Raw genomic sequence first — 19,639 nt, forward strand, 5'->3', positions numbered from 1 at the left:
ATACAACTTTTAAAATTGAGTTGAGGACCTATTGTACTATACAGGGTAGTTAAAAAGTAATCAAATCTACTACTTATTTTTTTGAGTGAAGAAATTTTCTGACTTTTCCCTGACTGTTAAACACCCTGAATAGAAAATAATTCGGTAACGCATGTATATATATATGGGGTCGGTGAAAGAGGATCACAATCTCAATACTAAACGCTTATAAGAAATTGTCCGCAACGTGTGATATGTGCCAAGCAATGTGTGTGGAAGGTATACCACGCGGAGTAAAGTGTACTTCGACGAGACACGCTGGCACTCTATGGTAGAAGCAGCAGCAGCAGAAGCAGGCCTCTAGCAAAATAGAGCCAGGTGGGTGAGAGATCTCGCTTCGTGGATGTGACAACGTCGCATGGTCGATATACATTTTCAGGCAAAATGCCAAGATTGACAAACGCACTGAAATATATAGCGCAGTTTGTGTTTGCCTTCTTTCACCCCCCACTATACACCAATCCCATGTAGAGGGAGGGAGGGGGGGAAGAAACGAACGCAGGGTGAAGGGACAGGTAAAACATTTTGTGGTGGGAGAACCGAAGCTGCGCAGAAATAGTTCAAATTCAACGAAAACGACGCTGCATTTAATATTGGCTAAGAACTTATTTTAATTGTAATTTACTATAGCGCAGTGTTGCCAAATGCACAAAGGACACGCCCACTATTTTCAATGCCAAAAAAAAAAAAATGTTTTTAAATGATCAAGGTCTAAAAGTAGGAGAAGGGGAAGATACTACCAATCAGATTTAAGGAGAGAAAGTAGAGGAGAGGGCAATAACGGCAACGCTGTATGACCCGAAAAACTTTCTGGAAGGGCCAGTTGCTTTGACAACGTTGGAAGCATATATATCTATTTATAAACGGACCGCTGTTGCTATGCGAAGCGGCAAGGTAATATTTTATTGGAAACTAGAGTGGGGGAAAAAGGAAGGACTGTTAAAAAAAAAGATTAAAGTAATATCAAATGCGCGCGCAATTCATAAAGAGAGGTTAAGTCCAATTCGTCGGCGTCTTTTCCCCCCACTCTCTCTCTTTCTCTCTTTCTCGCTTTCACGATATTAATTCCAATTACTTAATCTTTATATTCTTTATCCTTCTTTAGGACTTTGATATCAATGAAAAAAAAAAAATTGTAATCTACACAGCGCATGATATTTTTTTTTTCGTGCCATGCGCTAGCATCGTTCTTTCTTTACCCCCCACTCTTCACCGCAATGTGAATCAGTGTGCGTATGGTTCTTCATCGAGAAAATTGCAAATGGCGGCGTTCCATGGTAGCAGCTGACGCTGTTGAGCGAAACGGGGAGTTTGGCTCAACACACGGCTGTGTGTGTGTGTGTGTGTGTTAGTATAGAGCGAAAAAGAGAGACAGAGAGAGAAAGAGAGAAAGAGATATTCCAGAAGGAACAAGTGGACTGAATAACTTGAATGCGCATGCGACTAACCAAACGTTCGTTGTCGTTAAGATTCGGGTATTTCCGTCAACTGCCTCTTTTATGTGACATCACCCCCTTATTTCAAATGTACTATCTATCTTAAAAATATAGAATACTACGCGTTTTGCCCTCCCCCCTCCCCTTCTTCTCCTCTCTTCATCCCTCGACATCATTGACACATTGTAGGTATATGCTTTATGTGCCACAAAAGTAACTAAAGCTAATGTTACACGATGTTAATTATTTATTAACATGTGAATAAATAGTGACAAAAAATAAATATAGGGGTAAATTTTCAAATAATAATAAAAAATAATAAATAAAAATATTTAAATAGAAAAAAAAGAAGTAAATTTTTTTTTTTTTTTTGAAAATATTTTTTTCACTTTCTTTAATAGCAGTAATTTTAGGCAAAAAAAAAAATGTGAATTCTAAAATTTTCCACTGACCTGTCTCTTTTAAAGGATTCATTTTTATATTGATTTTTTAACATTTTAATATATCAGGGATGTTTTTTTTTTGGTTTGCACTTTCAACGACAATTTCTTTTTAAATATTTTGTAATTATATTACTTACATAATGGTAAGATGCATAGGATTAATTTTTTTTTAAAATATTACCGTTTGATTACATGAAATTTACATAATTTTATTGATTAATATCAAAATTGATATTGAAGAAAGTTTTCTTTAAAATATACCACTTAATGAAATGTTTAAAACAAGTTCGGAAATACAAATATAATAACAATAATAATAACAATAATGATGATGATAATAATAATAATAATAATAATAATAATAATGCAAATAATAATGATGATAACAATAAAAATAAAGATAATATAAAATTAATATAAGTACATTATTAATTAAAATTAAATACATTTTAAATGAAATGTATTTTTTATAAATCTAAATTTTTATAAAATATAATGAAAATACTGAGAATTAACCCTCTCGTAAATGACTCGTGAATCTTTTTACTAAGTTTACTTTCTAAATATTTCTACTAATTTGTTAGTTAAAAATAAATCGAATTTAGTTAAATTTACTTTTAGGTTATGTTAAAATAACAAAAATTTGTAGCAATAATAATAATAGTAATATTTCTACCATAATATTTTAGAAAAAAATAAATATTTATTTTTCTATACTATAATTATTATATTATTATTATTATTATTATTATTAATATAGTAAAATTTGGTTTAATGGCTTTTTTTAGGACAAGTAAAAGATATTAAGAAACATCTTTAACGTTTCGGAATCGGTACCGATTCCCTCATCAGAATTTATTTCGTCTAAAAGAGTAAAGTTATAATTAGAACTATTTTAAGGTTATAATTTCAAAAAATGCGAAAAAAGAAAAATACATACATTTTTTTTTAAAAAATTTTTTAAATTTTACATAAACAATATTCTTTTCAGAAATGATCTTTTATTTGACTCACAACTATTCTTAAAATTTAATTCCTCAGAATTAATTGGTATGTATTTTTCTTTTTTCGCATTTTTTGAAATTATAACCTTAAAATAGTTCTAATTATAACTTTACTCTTTTAGACGAAATAAATTCTGATGAGGGAATCGGTACCGATTCCGAAACGTTAAAGATGTTTCTTAATATCTTTTACTTGTCCTAAAAAAAGTCATTAAACCAAATTTTACTATATTTATAATTAATTGGCACATAAAGAATTTTTATCATTATTATTATTATTATTATTATTATTATTATTATTATACTTACTATAAATTTTAGTTATTCTAACATAACCTAAAAGCGAATTTAGTTAAATTTACTTTTAGGTTATGTTAAAATAACAAAAATTTGTAGCAATAATAATAATAGTAATATTTCTACCATAATATTTTAGAAAAAAATAAATATTTATTTTTCTATACTATAATTATTATATTATTATTATTATTACTATTACTATTATTATTAGGTATTATTATTATTATTATTATACTTACTACAAATTTTAGTTATTCTAACATAACCTAAAAGCGATTTTAACGATTTCCGGTTAAATTCCCGAATAAATATGCCGAAAAATTTACTTTAAGGCTATATTGAAATGTCTGAAATTTATGGAAACTAATTCAATTAGTTGTGATTACTTAATTTAGTTATTTTTATACTGAAAATTAGTTAGATACTTTTAATTAATAATAAATTACTCTTGATAAAAATTACTGAAGTAAAAAATCAGGCAACAATTAGAATATTTTTCTATATAATTAAAATTTAAAGAGTATAAATTTCACTTGTATTATTCTGAATACATATATAAATATTTTTAATTGAAATTTTGATTTTTTTAAAAAGAAATTTAATATATTTGAATCAAAAATAAAATATATCTTTTTCTATATAGATATTACTTATGCTGAGGTACAATTTTTCCATCTTATAATTGTATTTTTAAAGTTAAAAATTGAAATTAATTTTATATAAATTGAGATAAAATATTTATTTTATTAATATAGGTCAATCGATTCTTTTTAATGCAAGTAATAAAAGTGTGCAAAGAATTAATTAAAATATTGCTAAAAGGAAAAAAATTTATATAACTAATATTAAAATAGTACTTTTTACAAAAAAAAAAGAAAAAATGCATAAAAAACAGTGATTTTATAAAAAAGCTTTACGTAAAATATATAAACTTTTTATATATAGGTCAATTAATTCATTTCAATACAAGGTACACGATCTTCCTTTTTTTTTTTAATAAACAAAACTAAATTTACATAAAAGGATTTCTTGTTTTTAAAAAATGAGTTTTTGAGTTTTTAAAAGAGAGGTAAAAAAAATTTGAGTGCGGATATACTGAAAAAACGTAATTCTAAATTTAAGAATATTTTCTTTACGTCTACACTGAAAAAAATATTCTTGATTTGAGAGAATTTCTCTTATGCATATTTTCCTATAGAATATGTCTTAAAAGGATATATCCTCTTAATTTGAGAGGACAATTCTCTACGAAAAATTTTCCTCTTAATAGAAAAAGATACTTTTAAATCAAGATGAAAGAAAATTTGTAGAAAATAGAGGAATCCTATTAAACCAAAGAGATTATTTTATGTTTTAAGAATATTATTATTGTTATTCTTGAAAGATTATTCTCAATGTAAGAAGAATTTGCTAAAGTAGTTTTATAAAAATTCTCTTATTAAGATCCTCTTAAAATTAGAAAAGAAAATAATATGCGTATTCTTGTTTAAATAGAATTTTACAGTATTTTTGAAGAGAAATTTTTCTCTCAAAACAAGAACATTTTTTTTCTTTTGTATATGAATATTTCCCATACATTTTATTCTTAAAGTTAGAATATAATATACACTTAAAATAAGAAAGAATTTTTCAAGTTAAAAAATAGTTCTTAATTTAAGAATATTTTTTCTTATTTTAAGAGCATTTATATTCTAATTTTAAGAATAAAATGCATATGGGAAATATTCTTAAATTTAGAGTTTCGTTGTATTTTCTAATCTTTGTTCATAATTTTTAAAATTAATGTCTAATAAATTTGTAAAAAATTTTGAGAATAATCCGTCAAAGCAATATTTTAGATAATTTGTCATCAAAATATTTGAAAAATGCTTTAACGAATTGTCCTCAAAAATTTGCACGTATGTATCGATGCATTATATTTATTTATTAAAAAGGTTAATTTATTAAATTAACCCTTGCGTGCCTGAGCTGGGTCCCTCGGAAACAGGCAACTTTTTTTTTTTTTCATGTACTTCAACATATTCGCTTGAAAATCGTTACTCGGTGGTTTTTGGGGTCGCTGATTATGAATCCGCGGTATCTGTTTTTCAAAATTCAATATGGCGGACAAATTTTTAAAAATTAAACATATTTGCTTAAAAATAGTTACTCGGTAGTTTTTGGGGTCGCTGATTACGAATCCGGTGTCAGTTTTTCAAAATTCAAAATGGCGGACAAATTTTTAAAAAATCGTTCGGATTCGCTTGAAAATTTTTACACGGAGGTTTTTGGGGTCGCTGATTACAAATATAATGTTACTTTTTCAAAATGGCGGTTATATTTTTTTTCATTTGACGGTTTTGCTTGAAACTCGTTATTCAGGGGTTTTCAAGGTCGCTCATTATGAATCTGATATTAGTAAATTATATTGATTTTTAATTTTCCTGTCCGCCATATTGAATTTGCCATTTTGAATTTTGAAAAATAGACACCGGATTCGTCATCAGTGACCCCGAAAACCCTCAAGTAACAATTTTCAAGCGAATCCGAACAATTTTTTAAAAATTTGTCCGCCATATTGAATTTGCCATTTTGAATTTTGAAAAACGGACACCGGATTCGTAATCAGCGACCCCAAAAACCCGCGAGTATCGATTTTCAAGCAAATATGTTTAATTTAAAAAAATTTGTCCGCCATGTTGGATCCGCCATTTTGAATTTTGAAAAACGGATACCGGATTCGTAATCAGCGACCTCAAAAACTTAAGAATATACCCAGTAATACTCAAATTAGTTTAATTATTTCATTTGTACTGTAGGGGAGGATGGGGCAAGGATAGTTAGGTAAGACCTTTTCAAATCTAGCGGCCAAACCTAAATATATATCAGCAATCAAATAGTATCTTCAGAAAACCTGATTATTTGGCCATAATTTTGCTATACATTACTTTGCTGTAGAGTGCAATCCCTACGAGATACGAATGAAAAAGTAGAAAAAAAATTTCAACTATCCTTGCCCCAGTACCGGGGCAAGGATAGTTAAAAAAGAATCCAAATGTTAAAATTGTCATAGAAAATCAGTAAATTTTCGGTTTCTTTATATTATTGGATTTAGACTATTCAATATTGATATATCAAGTATTAACAACACGTTTTGAACATTTTCTAAATATCAATTATTGCATTAAAATTCGTCTGAACTAAAATCTGAGGTTTAACCAATTTTCTTCAGATGATCACCAATTTCTTGGTCAATAAGCTTCTTTTTTCGTATATAATTACGTACCATTATGCATATCAACATAAAAAGAACAATTAAACATTTTTTTATAATTTGCAGTCGCATTAGCAGGATTTTATCGAGCCGTAATAGCCCTAACTATCCTTGCCCCATGAGCCCATATTTCAGTTTTTTCTAAATTTTAAGGAACGACGTTAATTAATTTGAAAATAAATACGATATTCGTGTTCAGCAGGAAATTTCACTCCGGAAAACACCTACGAAAATAAATATTCGGAAGCACTACTATAGAAAACAGTATGATAAACACTACGTTGACATTTTAGCAAAACAGACTTTTTACAGAAATAAACTACTGACTTCGCAAATGGTGGCAGATTGACTTCCAATTTTTACTATCATCTATTGGTGTTAAGACGCAAATATACCATGAATGACGAGAATTTTGAGCAAGCCGTCTAAACATAACAGCAACTAACTATCCTTACCCCTTAACTATCCTTGCCCCATCCTCCCCTACACTTAAATTTGCCCTGTCGAAAAAGGTGTCACGGCACGACTTTTTGTGGGCTATTTATGTACCTTAGAGTGTCAAAAGATTAAATATTTTTTGCAATTATATTTGCAAAATATTACAATTATAATTTAGAATAAAAATATTGAATATCCTGACATTAAATCTTTTTTTTTTAGTGAAATTTAAGCAACTGGGTCCCTCGGACCCATCTCAGGCACTCACGTCCAAACATGAACTCAGGCATGTGAGGGTTAAAATTTACCTATATTTGTAAAAAATAAACATCACTTTATTAACCCATATTTGCCACTATTGGGTCAGATGGACACCATCAGGCTTATTTTTCTTATATTTCTCAAAAATAAATTCCTTTGAAAAATTTTTTTCATTAAAACATTTTTTAAAAAAAAGTCTCTTATTTTGTACCTGGTAGGAAGCGAGGGATAAAGAAATTATAAATCTTAACTAAAATTAAAAAACAAAATTTTTACCGTTAATATACGCAACTGCATTTGGTAGCGCATCTGAAGTGCTAAACTTATGTTTACTATAGACATTCATATATCTAATTATAGATTATAGTAATGTAAAATCATATTCTATAGATATTAAACTAATTTTTAAAGCAAGAAAAAAAAAGATTGTAAAAAAATTTTTTTTTTACACGAGTTGCCCTCATTAAGGGCAGGTCAAAGTCGATTCGATTTTCCCATTGAAGCTCAATGTAAAAATTGCAACGACTTTAATCTACCCTTAATTTATATGCGTAGACGTGTTAAAATGAAGTAAACTTTAATACTTTGATTCATTAAGAATTAACGAGAATGTAAGGGTTATTGAAAATTTTATTGGTATTGAATTTCTAAGTGACAAAGAAAATTAGTGTAGATTTCTGTTTTTTAATTTGAATGTACAGAAATCATTGAATTGAACGCTTATTTAAATTTTAATTGATATTGCTTTGTAGAAAACAAAAAAACAAAAAATTGTAAAAAATTCTGTCATTTAATTTGAATGCGTAGAAGCGTTAAAATTGAGTACACTTCAATTCTTTGATTCATTAAGAGTCAAAGGAAATGTAACATACATTAGTAACTTTAGGGAGCCAGTCATCATTTTCAAAAAATCGACTTTTTTCTTTTTTTATTAAAGTTTACAACTTTTTATAAATATTTTCCCGAAGTTTCGAATCAATTTGAAAAAAATTCATAATATAATATAACAACAAAAAATATAACCTCTTTTGATAATTTAAATTTAAGCGTATCAAAATTGGGGGTGTTGCCTGCCCTTAAATCTCTAACTCACAAAACTATCATCACCAAATTTCTTTTTATTAATTGAAAGAATTTATAATATTTTTGAAAGTATACAATATATATATAATATAAGGGTCTGAATCTACGGGTACTTAAACCATTTGACTCATTAAAAATTTACGGGAAAATAATCAATCATGAAAAATGTCATGAGTCACATTTAAAAATATTTTTACTTATTTTTTATTTAATCTTGTTGTGTCTATGTTAGAAATAACGTGCATGACTCATAAATCCATATATGCCTGCAAATTTAATTGCGTCACATTTTTGTACTACGCAGTAGTTTTTTTTTTTTTTTGTTACATTCATTTACGCAACGATTTGAAACGTTTAGAACCTTCCATGGCAAACTTGCAAGAATCTTATATATTACTATATCGTTTATAATGCAATATTAATAGTAGAATATTTTCATATAAAACATAAAATAAATTACTAAACAAATTCTTAATTTGTATTTTTTTTAAAGAGGTTATTTTTTAATCTCGATTAGTTAAAAAATAACTAATTGTTAGCAAAATCTTGGCAAACTTTTTGCTTCAGTAATTAGTAAAAAAATAACTAATTATTAGTAAAAAGTAACTAATTTTTAGTGTAAATAAATAAAAAATAACTGAAAAAGTAGACAAAACTAATTAAATTACTTACTAGTAATTGTAGTTATATTTTGACATAACCTTAAAGTAAATTTAATTAATAATTAGATATTTTCAACTAAAAGATTAGTAGAAATATTCCTTTTTGAATCAGTAACAGACGTTTTGTTATTAAATTAGTTATTTTTCACTAAAAACAATTAGTTAAAAATAACTAATTTTTTTACTAATTTAAATTAGTAGAAATTTTCACTAGTTTTTAGTAAAATATTAGATACTATTTGATCAGGTCAGGATTTTTTCTAACCTCAAAAAATATGTTAGATTCATTTTTTGGAGTAGCTGATTATGAAAATGAAGTGAAATTTTCAAAATTCAAAATGGCGGTTCCAATATGGCGGAAGAATTTTTAAATTTTTACATAAATTGGTATCTAGGGGTTTTCGGGGTCGCTGATTGCAAATCTAAAGTCAGATTTTCAAAATTCAAAATGACGGACCCAATATGGCCCTAGATACCAAGTTACGTTAGAAATTCAAAGAAAATTTAAAAATTCGTCCTCCATATTGGACCCACCATTTTGAATTTTAAAAATTTTACTTCATATTCGTAATCAGTGACTACAAAAACCCCCGAGGAACGAGTTTTGAGTGAATCCAACCAATTTTTAAAAAAAATTATTCGTTACTTATGGATCAATATAGAGACCAAATAGAGTCTGTAATATTAGAAATTAGTGAACAAATAAATTTCTAAATGTGAATTCAATTTAAAATCTAATATGTAGATGATTATATAGATACTATGCATAAAAACTGTATAAAATTAGAATCTTTAAAAAAAATTAAAATTCATTTTCCATTTATTAAGATGTAGTAATTATTGGCATTATTTCCGACTTTCCGATGCAAAGTCGAAATTATATAAATCAGACAAATAACGTTTAAAAGCATTAATTATTTACTACAGAATTGAAAAATGAAGAAAAATATTAAAAATAGGATACTTTCTTAAATATCTAATCGAAAAATAAAATATCTTCACTGAAAAAACGATATTCTAGATTTAAGAAGAATGTCTACTTAAATAGGTGCCAAGAATATATTCTTATTGTAAGAATATTTTCCACTTAATTTAAGTGGAGAGAATATTTTTGACTCCTATTTAAGTAGGCATTCTTAAATCTTGAATATCGTTCTTTCAGTGTTTTAGTTTATATGTAATTTCTTTTAAAATTTCAACAGGTTTTCAAAAAAATGGAGTTTTAATTAAAAAAAAATTTTTTTTAATATAAAAAAGTTGTTTAAACATGAAAAATTTAGAAATTTTTAAAAATACCAGGCCTTGTCTATGTTTTTTAGAAATTTTTAAAAATTTCATACTTTTTCTGTTTTTAAGTTCTGAAAGAATTCTGTAAACGATTTCAAAAAATAGAATATTTCTTACACGTAGTAATAAGAGGTCTCTCATTTTTTTTATCCTTTATTTGCGGTATGTCAAAAAAAAATTAAAAATGATTTAAAAATGAGAAATCTTTAAATTCAAAGAAAGACTTCTTTTGATACAAAGATCCGACAACACATAATGCTCATTTTGAACGTGCATAGTTATACTCATTTATTTAGACTAAGATTTTATCGCCAATATCCTAATCTAAAGTATGGCCCACCATAGACCCAAGCAACGAAAATTCTGCTTAACAAACTCTTTGTCATTAATATTCTCAAAAGTATCAAATTGCTCTATAAATCTGAAATAGTAAAAAAAATATTATGAATTAGTAAAATTTAACTAATTAATAGTAAAAATAAAAATAATTTTTTACTATTAAAGTAGTAAAATTTATATAACTAATTCAAAAACAAAAAGTGAGCAGGGTATCTAACAACTGCTAGGAAAAAAATTCCCTAACTTTTCCTTGACCTAAATTACACTAAAAAAATTTTATTTTGATGAAATAAAATATATTTTTATACAATTACAATTTATACCTGTCTATTATCCACTAATTTCATATGTATTTGAACCAAATAAATAGTTTTTCGTAAAAAATAAAATATTTAAGTGAAATAAATAAACTACAGTATAATCTCGATTATCCGAGGTAATGTGGGGAAGAGGCACCTCGGATAACACGGAATAAATGCCTAAAATTCAAAAATTTTAATAATTTTTTTTATGTATTTAATGTGCTACAACACACTAAAAAAAAGTAGAATTTTTACCCCAAAATCGGTATAAGAATTAACTGCAACAAATTTTATCCTAGTTGAGGGCGCCACTGTCTATGTGAATTAGCATTGGTTAAAATTACCCGCAACAAAATTTATCCAGTTTTTTTTTCTGTGAAAGAAAATTAATCACAAATGTGTATAAAAGTTGAAATCTAATGAACGTAGATTAACTTTTGGGTATAATTATTGTTAATGCATATCGGTCCCATCCGTTTTATCCGAGCATGCACCTCGTATTCGGTGCCTCGGATAATACGAAATCTCGGATAATCGAGATTTTACTGTAATTAGGGACGTATAAATATTCTCAACATTTAATTTAAAGGAATTTTTACGGCGTAATTCCAACTAATTCTTATTTAACAGAATTCTCATTTAAGAAAAATTCTACTTAGTACTTTTTTTTGTCAATTTTTATAGACATAAATTTCGACAAATTGAAATTATATTAATTTAAAATTTTTAAAAAGTATTAGAAAAAATACTATATAAGAGTTCTGCTAAATAGAAATTCTTTTAATTCGAATTTTAGTTCAATGTAAATTGAAAATTTTGCATAATAAAAAATCTACTTTATACAATTTTGCTAAATAGAAATTCGATAATTTAAGATTCGACGCCGTAAAATTTTTTATAAGTTAAATGTATTAGCATTAAATAATAAATTATTCGTATTAATGAATAATTTACTTTATTTGTAGTTGAAGCGATAAAATAAAATTGTATCAAATAATTTTTATTTATATTAAAAAACCAAATATTTCACTGAAAAAAATTAATTAATTGTTGCAAGATTGCAAATCTTATTAATTTTAATTGTTGTTGATTTTGTTGAAAAAATCATTTATTAGATTCAATATAAATAGTAGTAAATAATTATTTACGTAATGAATATATAAGATATATCACATGCTTAATAATTGAGTGTAAAGGCCAACTTTTTAATTTGCATTTGCTTTGGGAAAAAAGTAAAAATTTTTTTGAAACTAATAGTTACTTTAAATTATTCTAAAAAAAAATTTCAGAAAATTAAAGAAATTTCCTGACTTCTCCCTGATTTTTCCCTAACCATTTAAATTCCCTGACTTTTCCCTGACTGTTAGACACCCTAAGTGAGACACTAATTCAAATTATATATTTAAAAGTGATCCAAATTTTTATATCAATTACATCCTTTTGATATTAATTTGATACTTTTAAAATTAACTGTGATAATATTTATAGATGCGTACGCGAATTTGTTTAAAATTTTATAAATTTATATTTGACAAATATTTTGTATTATATAACATAGTTTAATCAGCTGTTATAAGATTGCGCATGACGTTTTGAAAGTTCGTCATTTTGATTATTTATATAAGAATATTATGTAAACTAAATAACAGTGCGTCATTAACGAGCATTGATTGATTAATTGTAAACATAACCTCTCATTTTACGTTAGCTTTGCTGATCCTGATCCTGATTCTAATCTAATTCAAAGCCATTCAATTTCAAATCTCGCAAAGTCGAAAGTTAACCTACTTTATTTAAATAACTTTGTTATTTAAATTAAATTTTGAGCAAATTTATCACAGAAAATTAAAAGGCATTAAAATAAGCTGCAACGCTTATTTTAATACCTTATAATTTTCTGTGATCTTATAAACAAATTATTGAAAAATGTAGAGTTACATTTAGAAACATATACTTAAAAAAAATAACCAATTAGAACTGATTGATTAGGCGACAATGATGACTTTTATTTAGGACGCATAAATATTTCCCAAACTGAATTTATTGGAATTTCTTAGATTAAGAAATTCATAAGCTCGTATTTCTATGTTACCCAATTTTATAAAGTAAAATTTATATTGAATTAAATTTTTATATTTAACAATATAAAATGCCATATTGGATCCGTTATTTTGAAAAACTAAAACTGGATTTATAATCAGCGATCCTAAAAACCCCCAAGTAACAAGTTTCAGGACGCAAAATTCAAAATTAATCTGAATTGATTGAAACTCGTTATTCGGGGGATTTTCAGGGTATAGCTGATTACGAATCAGAAGTCTATCTATTTAAATTCAAAATGTCGGATCCAATATGACGGATGAATTTTTTAAAAATTGATCGGATTCTCTTACTTGATTATCATTTATAAAAGTATATAGTTCACTTTATATCCTTTAATGACAGTTATAATGTATTTATCATTGAGGTTAGGTTTTCAAGTACAGTGAAGTTATCCCTCAAGATATGGTTAACTTTTCCCTCTATAATTTAATTTTCCCTTGCAGGAAAGTTAAATCAAATATCTGTGAATGATATGCAGTATAGATACTTTAAGTGTTGTCATATAGTTCAACCCCAAATATATATAGTTAACTTGACATTTTAGGTATAGTTACTTTGACCTTCTATTTCTCTCCTTATTCATGTAGTTGTATACTAATAATATATTATACATATAATCTCTCTGTAGTTTGTATATGATGATAAAATTATTAAATCAAAAAAAAAAGTTAGTAAAATTTACTTTGAGGTTAGGGTAATGTCTTTCAATGCATGTTTGAAATATATATACCAATTCTAGAATATTTTAATTCATTATATATAATATTCTTAGGGCCGGTTTCACCAACTATGGTTAAAAGTTAATCAGCGATTAAAGCCAATTTAACCGCTCATGATTGGTCGGTTAGGGATTTAATCGCTGATTAACTTTTAACCGGAGTTGATGAAACTGGCCCTTAAACTTAGAATATATTCTTAGCAGTTTTGGAGGTTTAGACCCACCCTGAAATTTTGTCATAGTTATGCCTATTTTAATATAAGTTTAAGATTTTTAAGGTCTTCACAAAACCACGAAACATTTTCGTTATATACGAAAATGTAATTTATGTATTCAGTCAACTTTTGCGTTAAACATTTACTCACATGCGGACATTTTAATATGTGACGCGATCTGAAGAAAGGGACCTTAGAAGCAAATATTTATAGGTTACGTTTTGAAATTTTAAAGTGAAAATACACAAAGACGTTTAACTCGTAATGCAAACTAAATTATATTTAGGTCTTCATTAAATCCAAAATTTTCAATAAAAACTGAATTTAGTTTTACAAAAACAAAAATAAACTTTTGGTTCAAGTAAAACTGTCGTAAACATAACCTATAATTCATTTGCTTCTAAGGTACCTTCAAGATGAAGTTACTCTCTAAATTTGAATCAGCGGAATCTCGCTGATTCTCAGCTATAAGTATACCACTGATTCTAATCAGCTTATATGCACTGATGAATTAGTGGAATTTCACTGATTTTTCAGCGTATACCCGCTGATTGGTACCAGTGGTATACTTATCGCTGATTCAAATTTAGAGAGTACATGTTGATCTAAATGCAGAATGCAAAACCGAAAATAATGAGAGTGAAAAGGATAGTTATATATCCCTGTCCTTTTCACCCTCATTATTTTCGGTTTTGCATTCTGCATTTACATCAACATGTAAATCCAACTTCATGGAAAAAAATTTCTAGTGTGTTATCAACAGGATCTCTAGCGCCATCTATAAAACCCGGTTGGAGTATTCACAAAACGCTAAAAATTTTTTGGGAAACAAACAAATCTCATAGAGTGTGTCACAATTACATGTGTTGCGCATGCGCTATGTCTCTGTACTAACGCAAATGGAATATTATGCTGTTCCCAATTTATGTGTTTTGAAACACAATTTTCTTATACTCTACATGACAATTTATACAATTGCGTCTTTTCTGAAATTTGTAGTGTTTTCTCGATACAAAAAAATTTGTTTCCTTGTTTCTTCAGATCGCGTCACATATTTAAACAATCTTTTCTGAAACCGGCGATTCAATACTCCCAAGTTAACGTTGCACTGTAAAACGAAAGGTATTAATTTAATACCTACTTTAGGTACTAAATTGTCATTTAGTTCTATTTTGATACCTAAAATCGGTACTATTTTAGTATCTTCTTTTTACAGTATTAAACCAGCAATAAATCTTCGGTGCCGTGTGGATTTTGACATAACCTAAAAGTGAATTTACCTCTAATAACACAGTTATTCAAGATTTTTTTTTAGATATCAACTTTCCAATGTATTTTTGTATGCTGAACACGATTCCGGGTTCCAAAATTGTGTATCACATAAGGATTTTGAGTAAAAATTGTATTTTGTAAGGTTTTTAGTACTTTTTTCTCCTTAATCCAACATGCTAGAGACTTCTATATAGGCTTAAATTAAAAAATCGTACACTTTAAGATGCAAGATAAAAAAAAATATAAAATTTTGAAAAAAATGGAGTTAATGACACAAAAAAAGTCTTTTGGAGGCTTTACTACCATTTTTTTCAAAAAATTTTTTATCTTGCGTATATGGGTCTTAAAGAGTACGATTTAAGGTATAATTTAAGTCTATATAAAAGACTCTAGCACGTTGGGTTAAAGAGAAAAAAAATACTGAAAACTCAAAAACACGATTTTAGGGGTCTTTACCTCCACTTTACTCAAAATCCTGACATGATACGCAATTTTGGAACCCGGGATCGTGTTCAACACAGAAAAATACATTGTAAAGCACTTCGATTTCAAAAAAAGTCTTATTTTGTAAACCTGTGTAATTTGTTATTTTTAATTTTAACTAAAAGTTTAGTAGAAATATTACCATTTGAATATCAGTAACTAATTTTTTTTCTATCAAATTACTTTTTTTTAACTAATTCAAATTTAAAGAGTAATGTTAATTAATTTATAATTTACCAAAGTCAGTCACTGATTCAAATAATATTTTTTCGAATCAGTTAAATTAATTTTTAGGTTATGTCAAAATAAATAGAATTTCTGTTAACTGATGGAATTAGTCAATTTTTTTTGCAGTTATTTTTTAAATTTAGTAGGTAATTTAGTAATTTTTACTTTAGTTATTGCTAAAGCAAAATGTCAGCCTAGATTTTACTAACAATTTTTTAATTTCTACTAATTCAGATTTCATGCGTAAAATTGGAATATTAGCATAAGTATTTTATCATTTGTCTGATTCCAGAATAGCTAAATCGCATCGTATTGAACACGATTTTTTAGGGTGAGACGATGCGTGCGCATCCATTGCCAACTGTTGACAAAAAAATTTAAAAAAAAAAATCATTTTACCTAGGAAGATAAATAATTTTTATTATTTTTTTTTTTTAAACAAATTTTTCTTATAATTTTAATGTTTTAACAAGCTGAAATTATATGAAAACAGTGCAACACTTAAAATAAATTTTTTTTTGTCAACAGTTGGTAATGGATGCGCGCGCATCGCCTCGTCCTAAAAACTCATCTTCAAGGACGATACGAATTAGCTTTTGTGGAAATAGCCTCATACACAGAAACAAAGTTTTTTTTTAATAAATAAAATATAATTAAATGTTTTAAGAAATATTCGTTAAACTTTTGCTAATGTATTAGAAAATTACTAATTAATTTAATTTTTTAAAACAAAAACAAAAAACATTCATATTTGCTATTATTTTAATGTCTAACCTCCAAAATTTAGAGGTTAGAAAAAAAATTTTTAACCTTTTTTGTTTTTACTTACTATTTTAATTAATTATTATTATTATTATTATTTGTTATTATTTATTATTTTATTTATTATTACTATTTATTTTTTATTGTCTAACCTCCAACATTTAGAGGTTAGAAAAAAAATTTTAAACCTTTTTTGTTTTTATTTACTATTTTTATTTACTATTTTTATGAATTATTATTATTATTATTGTTATTTGTTATTATTTATTATTTTATTTATTATTTTATTTATTATTACTATTTATTTTTTATTGTCTCATAGTTTTAATATTAATTATTTAGAAAAAATAGTTTTTTTTACATATTTTGCATATTCGATGCAAGCAGAAAGAAATTAATCACGGTTTTTTTGACATTTTTTTTTTTTTATTAAATTGCTGAAATTTTTTTTGTGCAAATTCGATAATTTTTAGAAATTTTTTTTTTAACTTCCTATTTATTTTATCATGCTTATAGATATTTATACGAAAACAAAAAATACTATTAAAATGACCCATTTTGAATCACAGTCAAGTGTAAAGAAAAATGTTTGACATTTATTACTATAAAGATGTCACACCAAAAAAAAAATAAATATATTTTTTGTTTTTCTCAGAAAAAGTAATAATTTTTAAAATATCTGATTGTACACAATTTTTCGGTATTTATTTTAAGAAATATATATTTTTTTTGAGAGAAAGAAAAAATTGTTTTAAAAAATTTATATGGTAAAAAAGATTTAAAAAATTACATTTCAAAAAAATTTTAATTTAAAAAAAATATTAAAAATAATACAATAAAAAAAAAAAATAAAAAAGCAAGAAAAATTGATAATTTAAAAAATTCTAAACTTTTATATTTTTAATATAAATTTTCTCTTATAAAAAGATAAAAACTTTTTGGCATAAACTCAAAAATTTGACTAATAAAAACTTTATAAAAGTGAAATTTAAAAGAAATATATTAAAATATTATTATTAAATATATTAAAAAATATTATTTAATATTAAATAAAAATATTAACATCAGTAAAAAAAAAATAAAATAAAAACTGTCACTTAAAAAAAATCGACACTTTTTTAATATTAAAAGAAATAGATGTTCATTTCTTAAACTAAAAACCAAATTTTAAAGTAAGAAAAAACAACAGAAAAAAAACAATTGATCTATTGTGAATATAAAAAACGAAATAAAATAGAAAATACGTAAAAAAAAACGTATATATGTACATAATGCATGCACTATACATAATTATATTTACTATAGTAAATATATGTATAGTATAGCACAAGAGGTTAAATATTTTTCAAAATACATAATTTAACAAACTTCACTTCGAATAAAAAATTTTTTAATTCATAAAAATACGACAATTTTTATCAAAACAATTATTTGAATATAATTTAAAAGAAAAATAAAGTAAGTAATGAAATAACAAAACAATAACAGAAAACACGTGAGAAGCTAAAAAGTTGCCTATATATATATATACATATACAAAATATACACATGAATGTAAAACCCGCAAGGAAAAAGGGGGCTAGAAACACTCGATGTTGGTGGAAAATGAGAAAAGATCGAGAGTTAAAGGAAACAAGTTTGAGGGGTGTGTAGCGGTTATTAAGTTTGGTGAGACAAAAGGGGGCTGAAGAGCGCGGGAGAATATTGTCCGCATGTGTATATGTATGTGTGTGTGCACAAATTGTGTATGGGGATGAGTCTGAAACACTCGAAGAAGTGGGGTTCACAAGTCTCGACGAACGAGAGAAAGAAACAGAAAACATAAGATAATCTACAAAACTCAAACCATAACCTCTAAATAGAAAAAAATTAAAACAAAAAAAATGTTGAAATTTAAAAAAAAAATAAATATCCAACACTCACCTTTGTCAATATGAGCTTCTAAAATTTGTACCTCGTCGTCGAGGTTTCTGTCTCCCATCGTCTCACTAGTCTGTTGAACGTCCATGCACATAATTTCCCGCCACTAAACAACACTTCCACTTTGGCAAAAATTTGCCGTCACGTCTTATGCCTTTCGTTGACATACGGGTGATGTTTGTGTGTGTGTGTGTGCTTAAGCGCGCACCCACCACCACGTGCGTGAGCGCAATTTCGTATCCAACGACCGGCGGCGTGTTCCAACTGAAAATTCACTTCAAGTAACGTGTATATGCGCGCGCGCGCGCTCTTTTGCAATCAGAAAATAAATCGAGGACAGGTTATATATTTTAATGCATCGACGCGCGCAATCTAATAGTCCTGTCGAACGGAGGAAAGCAGACTGGATTTCAAAAAGAAAAACGTTGCCGCTTCCATGCCCCGCTGACGCCCTCCAAACCCCCACCACTAAACGCAAGTAACGGTTTGCGACGTTGCCGCACATCCGGTTTCTCACTGGATAAAAGCAGTGGGGGTAACGCAATTTTATTTGATTTTCATGGTGGGGGAAATTATACGTGGCGGGGTAGTAACCACGTATAAACAATATTGTGGTGGGGGCAAATGGAATTTTCCTCAATTCTATATATAGTTGTGGAAAATATATACTGAATGGTTAGTACAAATTTGTTACCTCTTCACCTCTCTTCCAACCCCTGCCGCAAAATAAACAAATAACGAGTCAGCGCCATCTTATCATGCTTGTTGAAACAAAAATCAGTTCGGTTATTCACCAATAGATGCTTTTGAAGAAAAAAAAATTTCTAATCCATATAACCCCTCCCCCGCGTATCCTTTGGATGTCCATATTAAACCGGAAATTCAAAGGGGGGTAAGGGCGAAAACCAAAGTTTTACGCCGACAGAGCACCTATTGGTTAGTCGCCGAACTAACGTCCTTGAGCATATATAATATTTATAAAAAATAATTATATATCTGACCTAAATAGAATATCTCTTATTATAAAATATTTAATAAACATTTTTAATCTCCTTCTCTAGTGTATATTTTATTTCATATACAAAAATTGT

At 26.9% G+C, this 19,639-nt stretch overlaps 1 protein-coding gene across 3 annotated transcripts in view; it reads right to left on the reverse strand.

Annotated features, from left to right (window-relative positions):
- The window catches only part of LOC127285795 (uncharacterized), a 62,800-nt gene extending 43,807 nt beyond the window's left edge, over positions 1-18,993 (reverse strand). The window contains exon 1 of one of the 3 annotated variants that reach the window (XM_051311972.1): positions 18,552-18,993. In XM_051311972.1, coding sequence (XP_051167929.1) covers positions 18,552-18,642 — 91 coding nt within the window. In that variant the 5' untranslated portion in view covers positions 18,643-18,993. The remainder of the gene's footprint in view (positions 1-18,551) is intronic. The other 2 variants (XM_051311973.1, XM_051311975.1) reach the window with 2 other exon arrangements.
- Positions 18,994-19,639: the final 646 nt, after the last annotated feature.

This window comes from Leptopilina boulardi, unplaced genomic scaffold (genome assembly GCF_019393585.1).
Source record: "Leptopilina boulardi isolate dan_hultmark-lab unplaced genomic scaffold, ZJU_Lbou_2.1 LbouV2_341, whole genome shotgun sequence".
Taxonomy (NCBI): Eukaryota; Metazoa; Arthropoda; class Insecta; order Hymenoptera; family Figitidae; genus Leptopilina; species Leptopilina boulardi.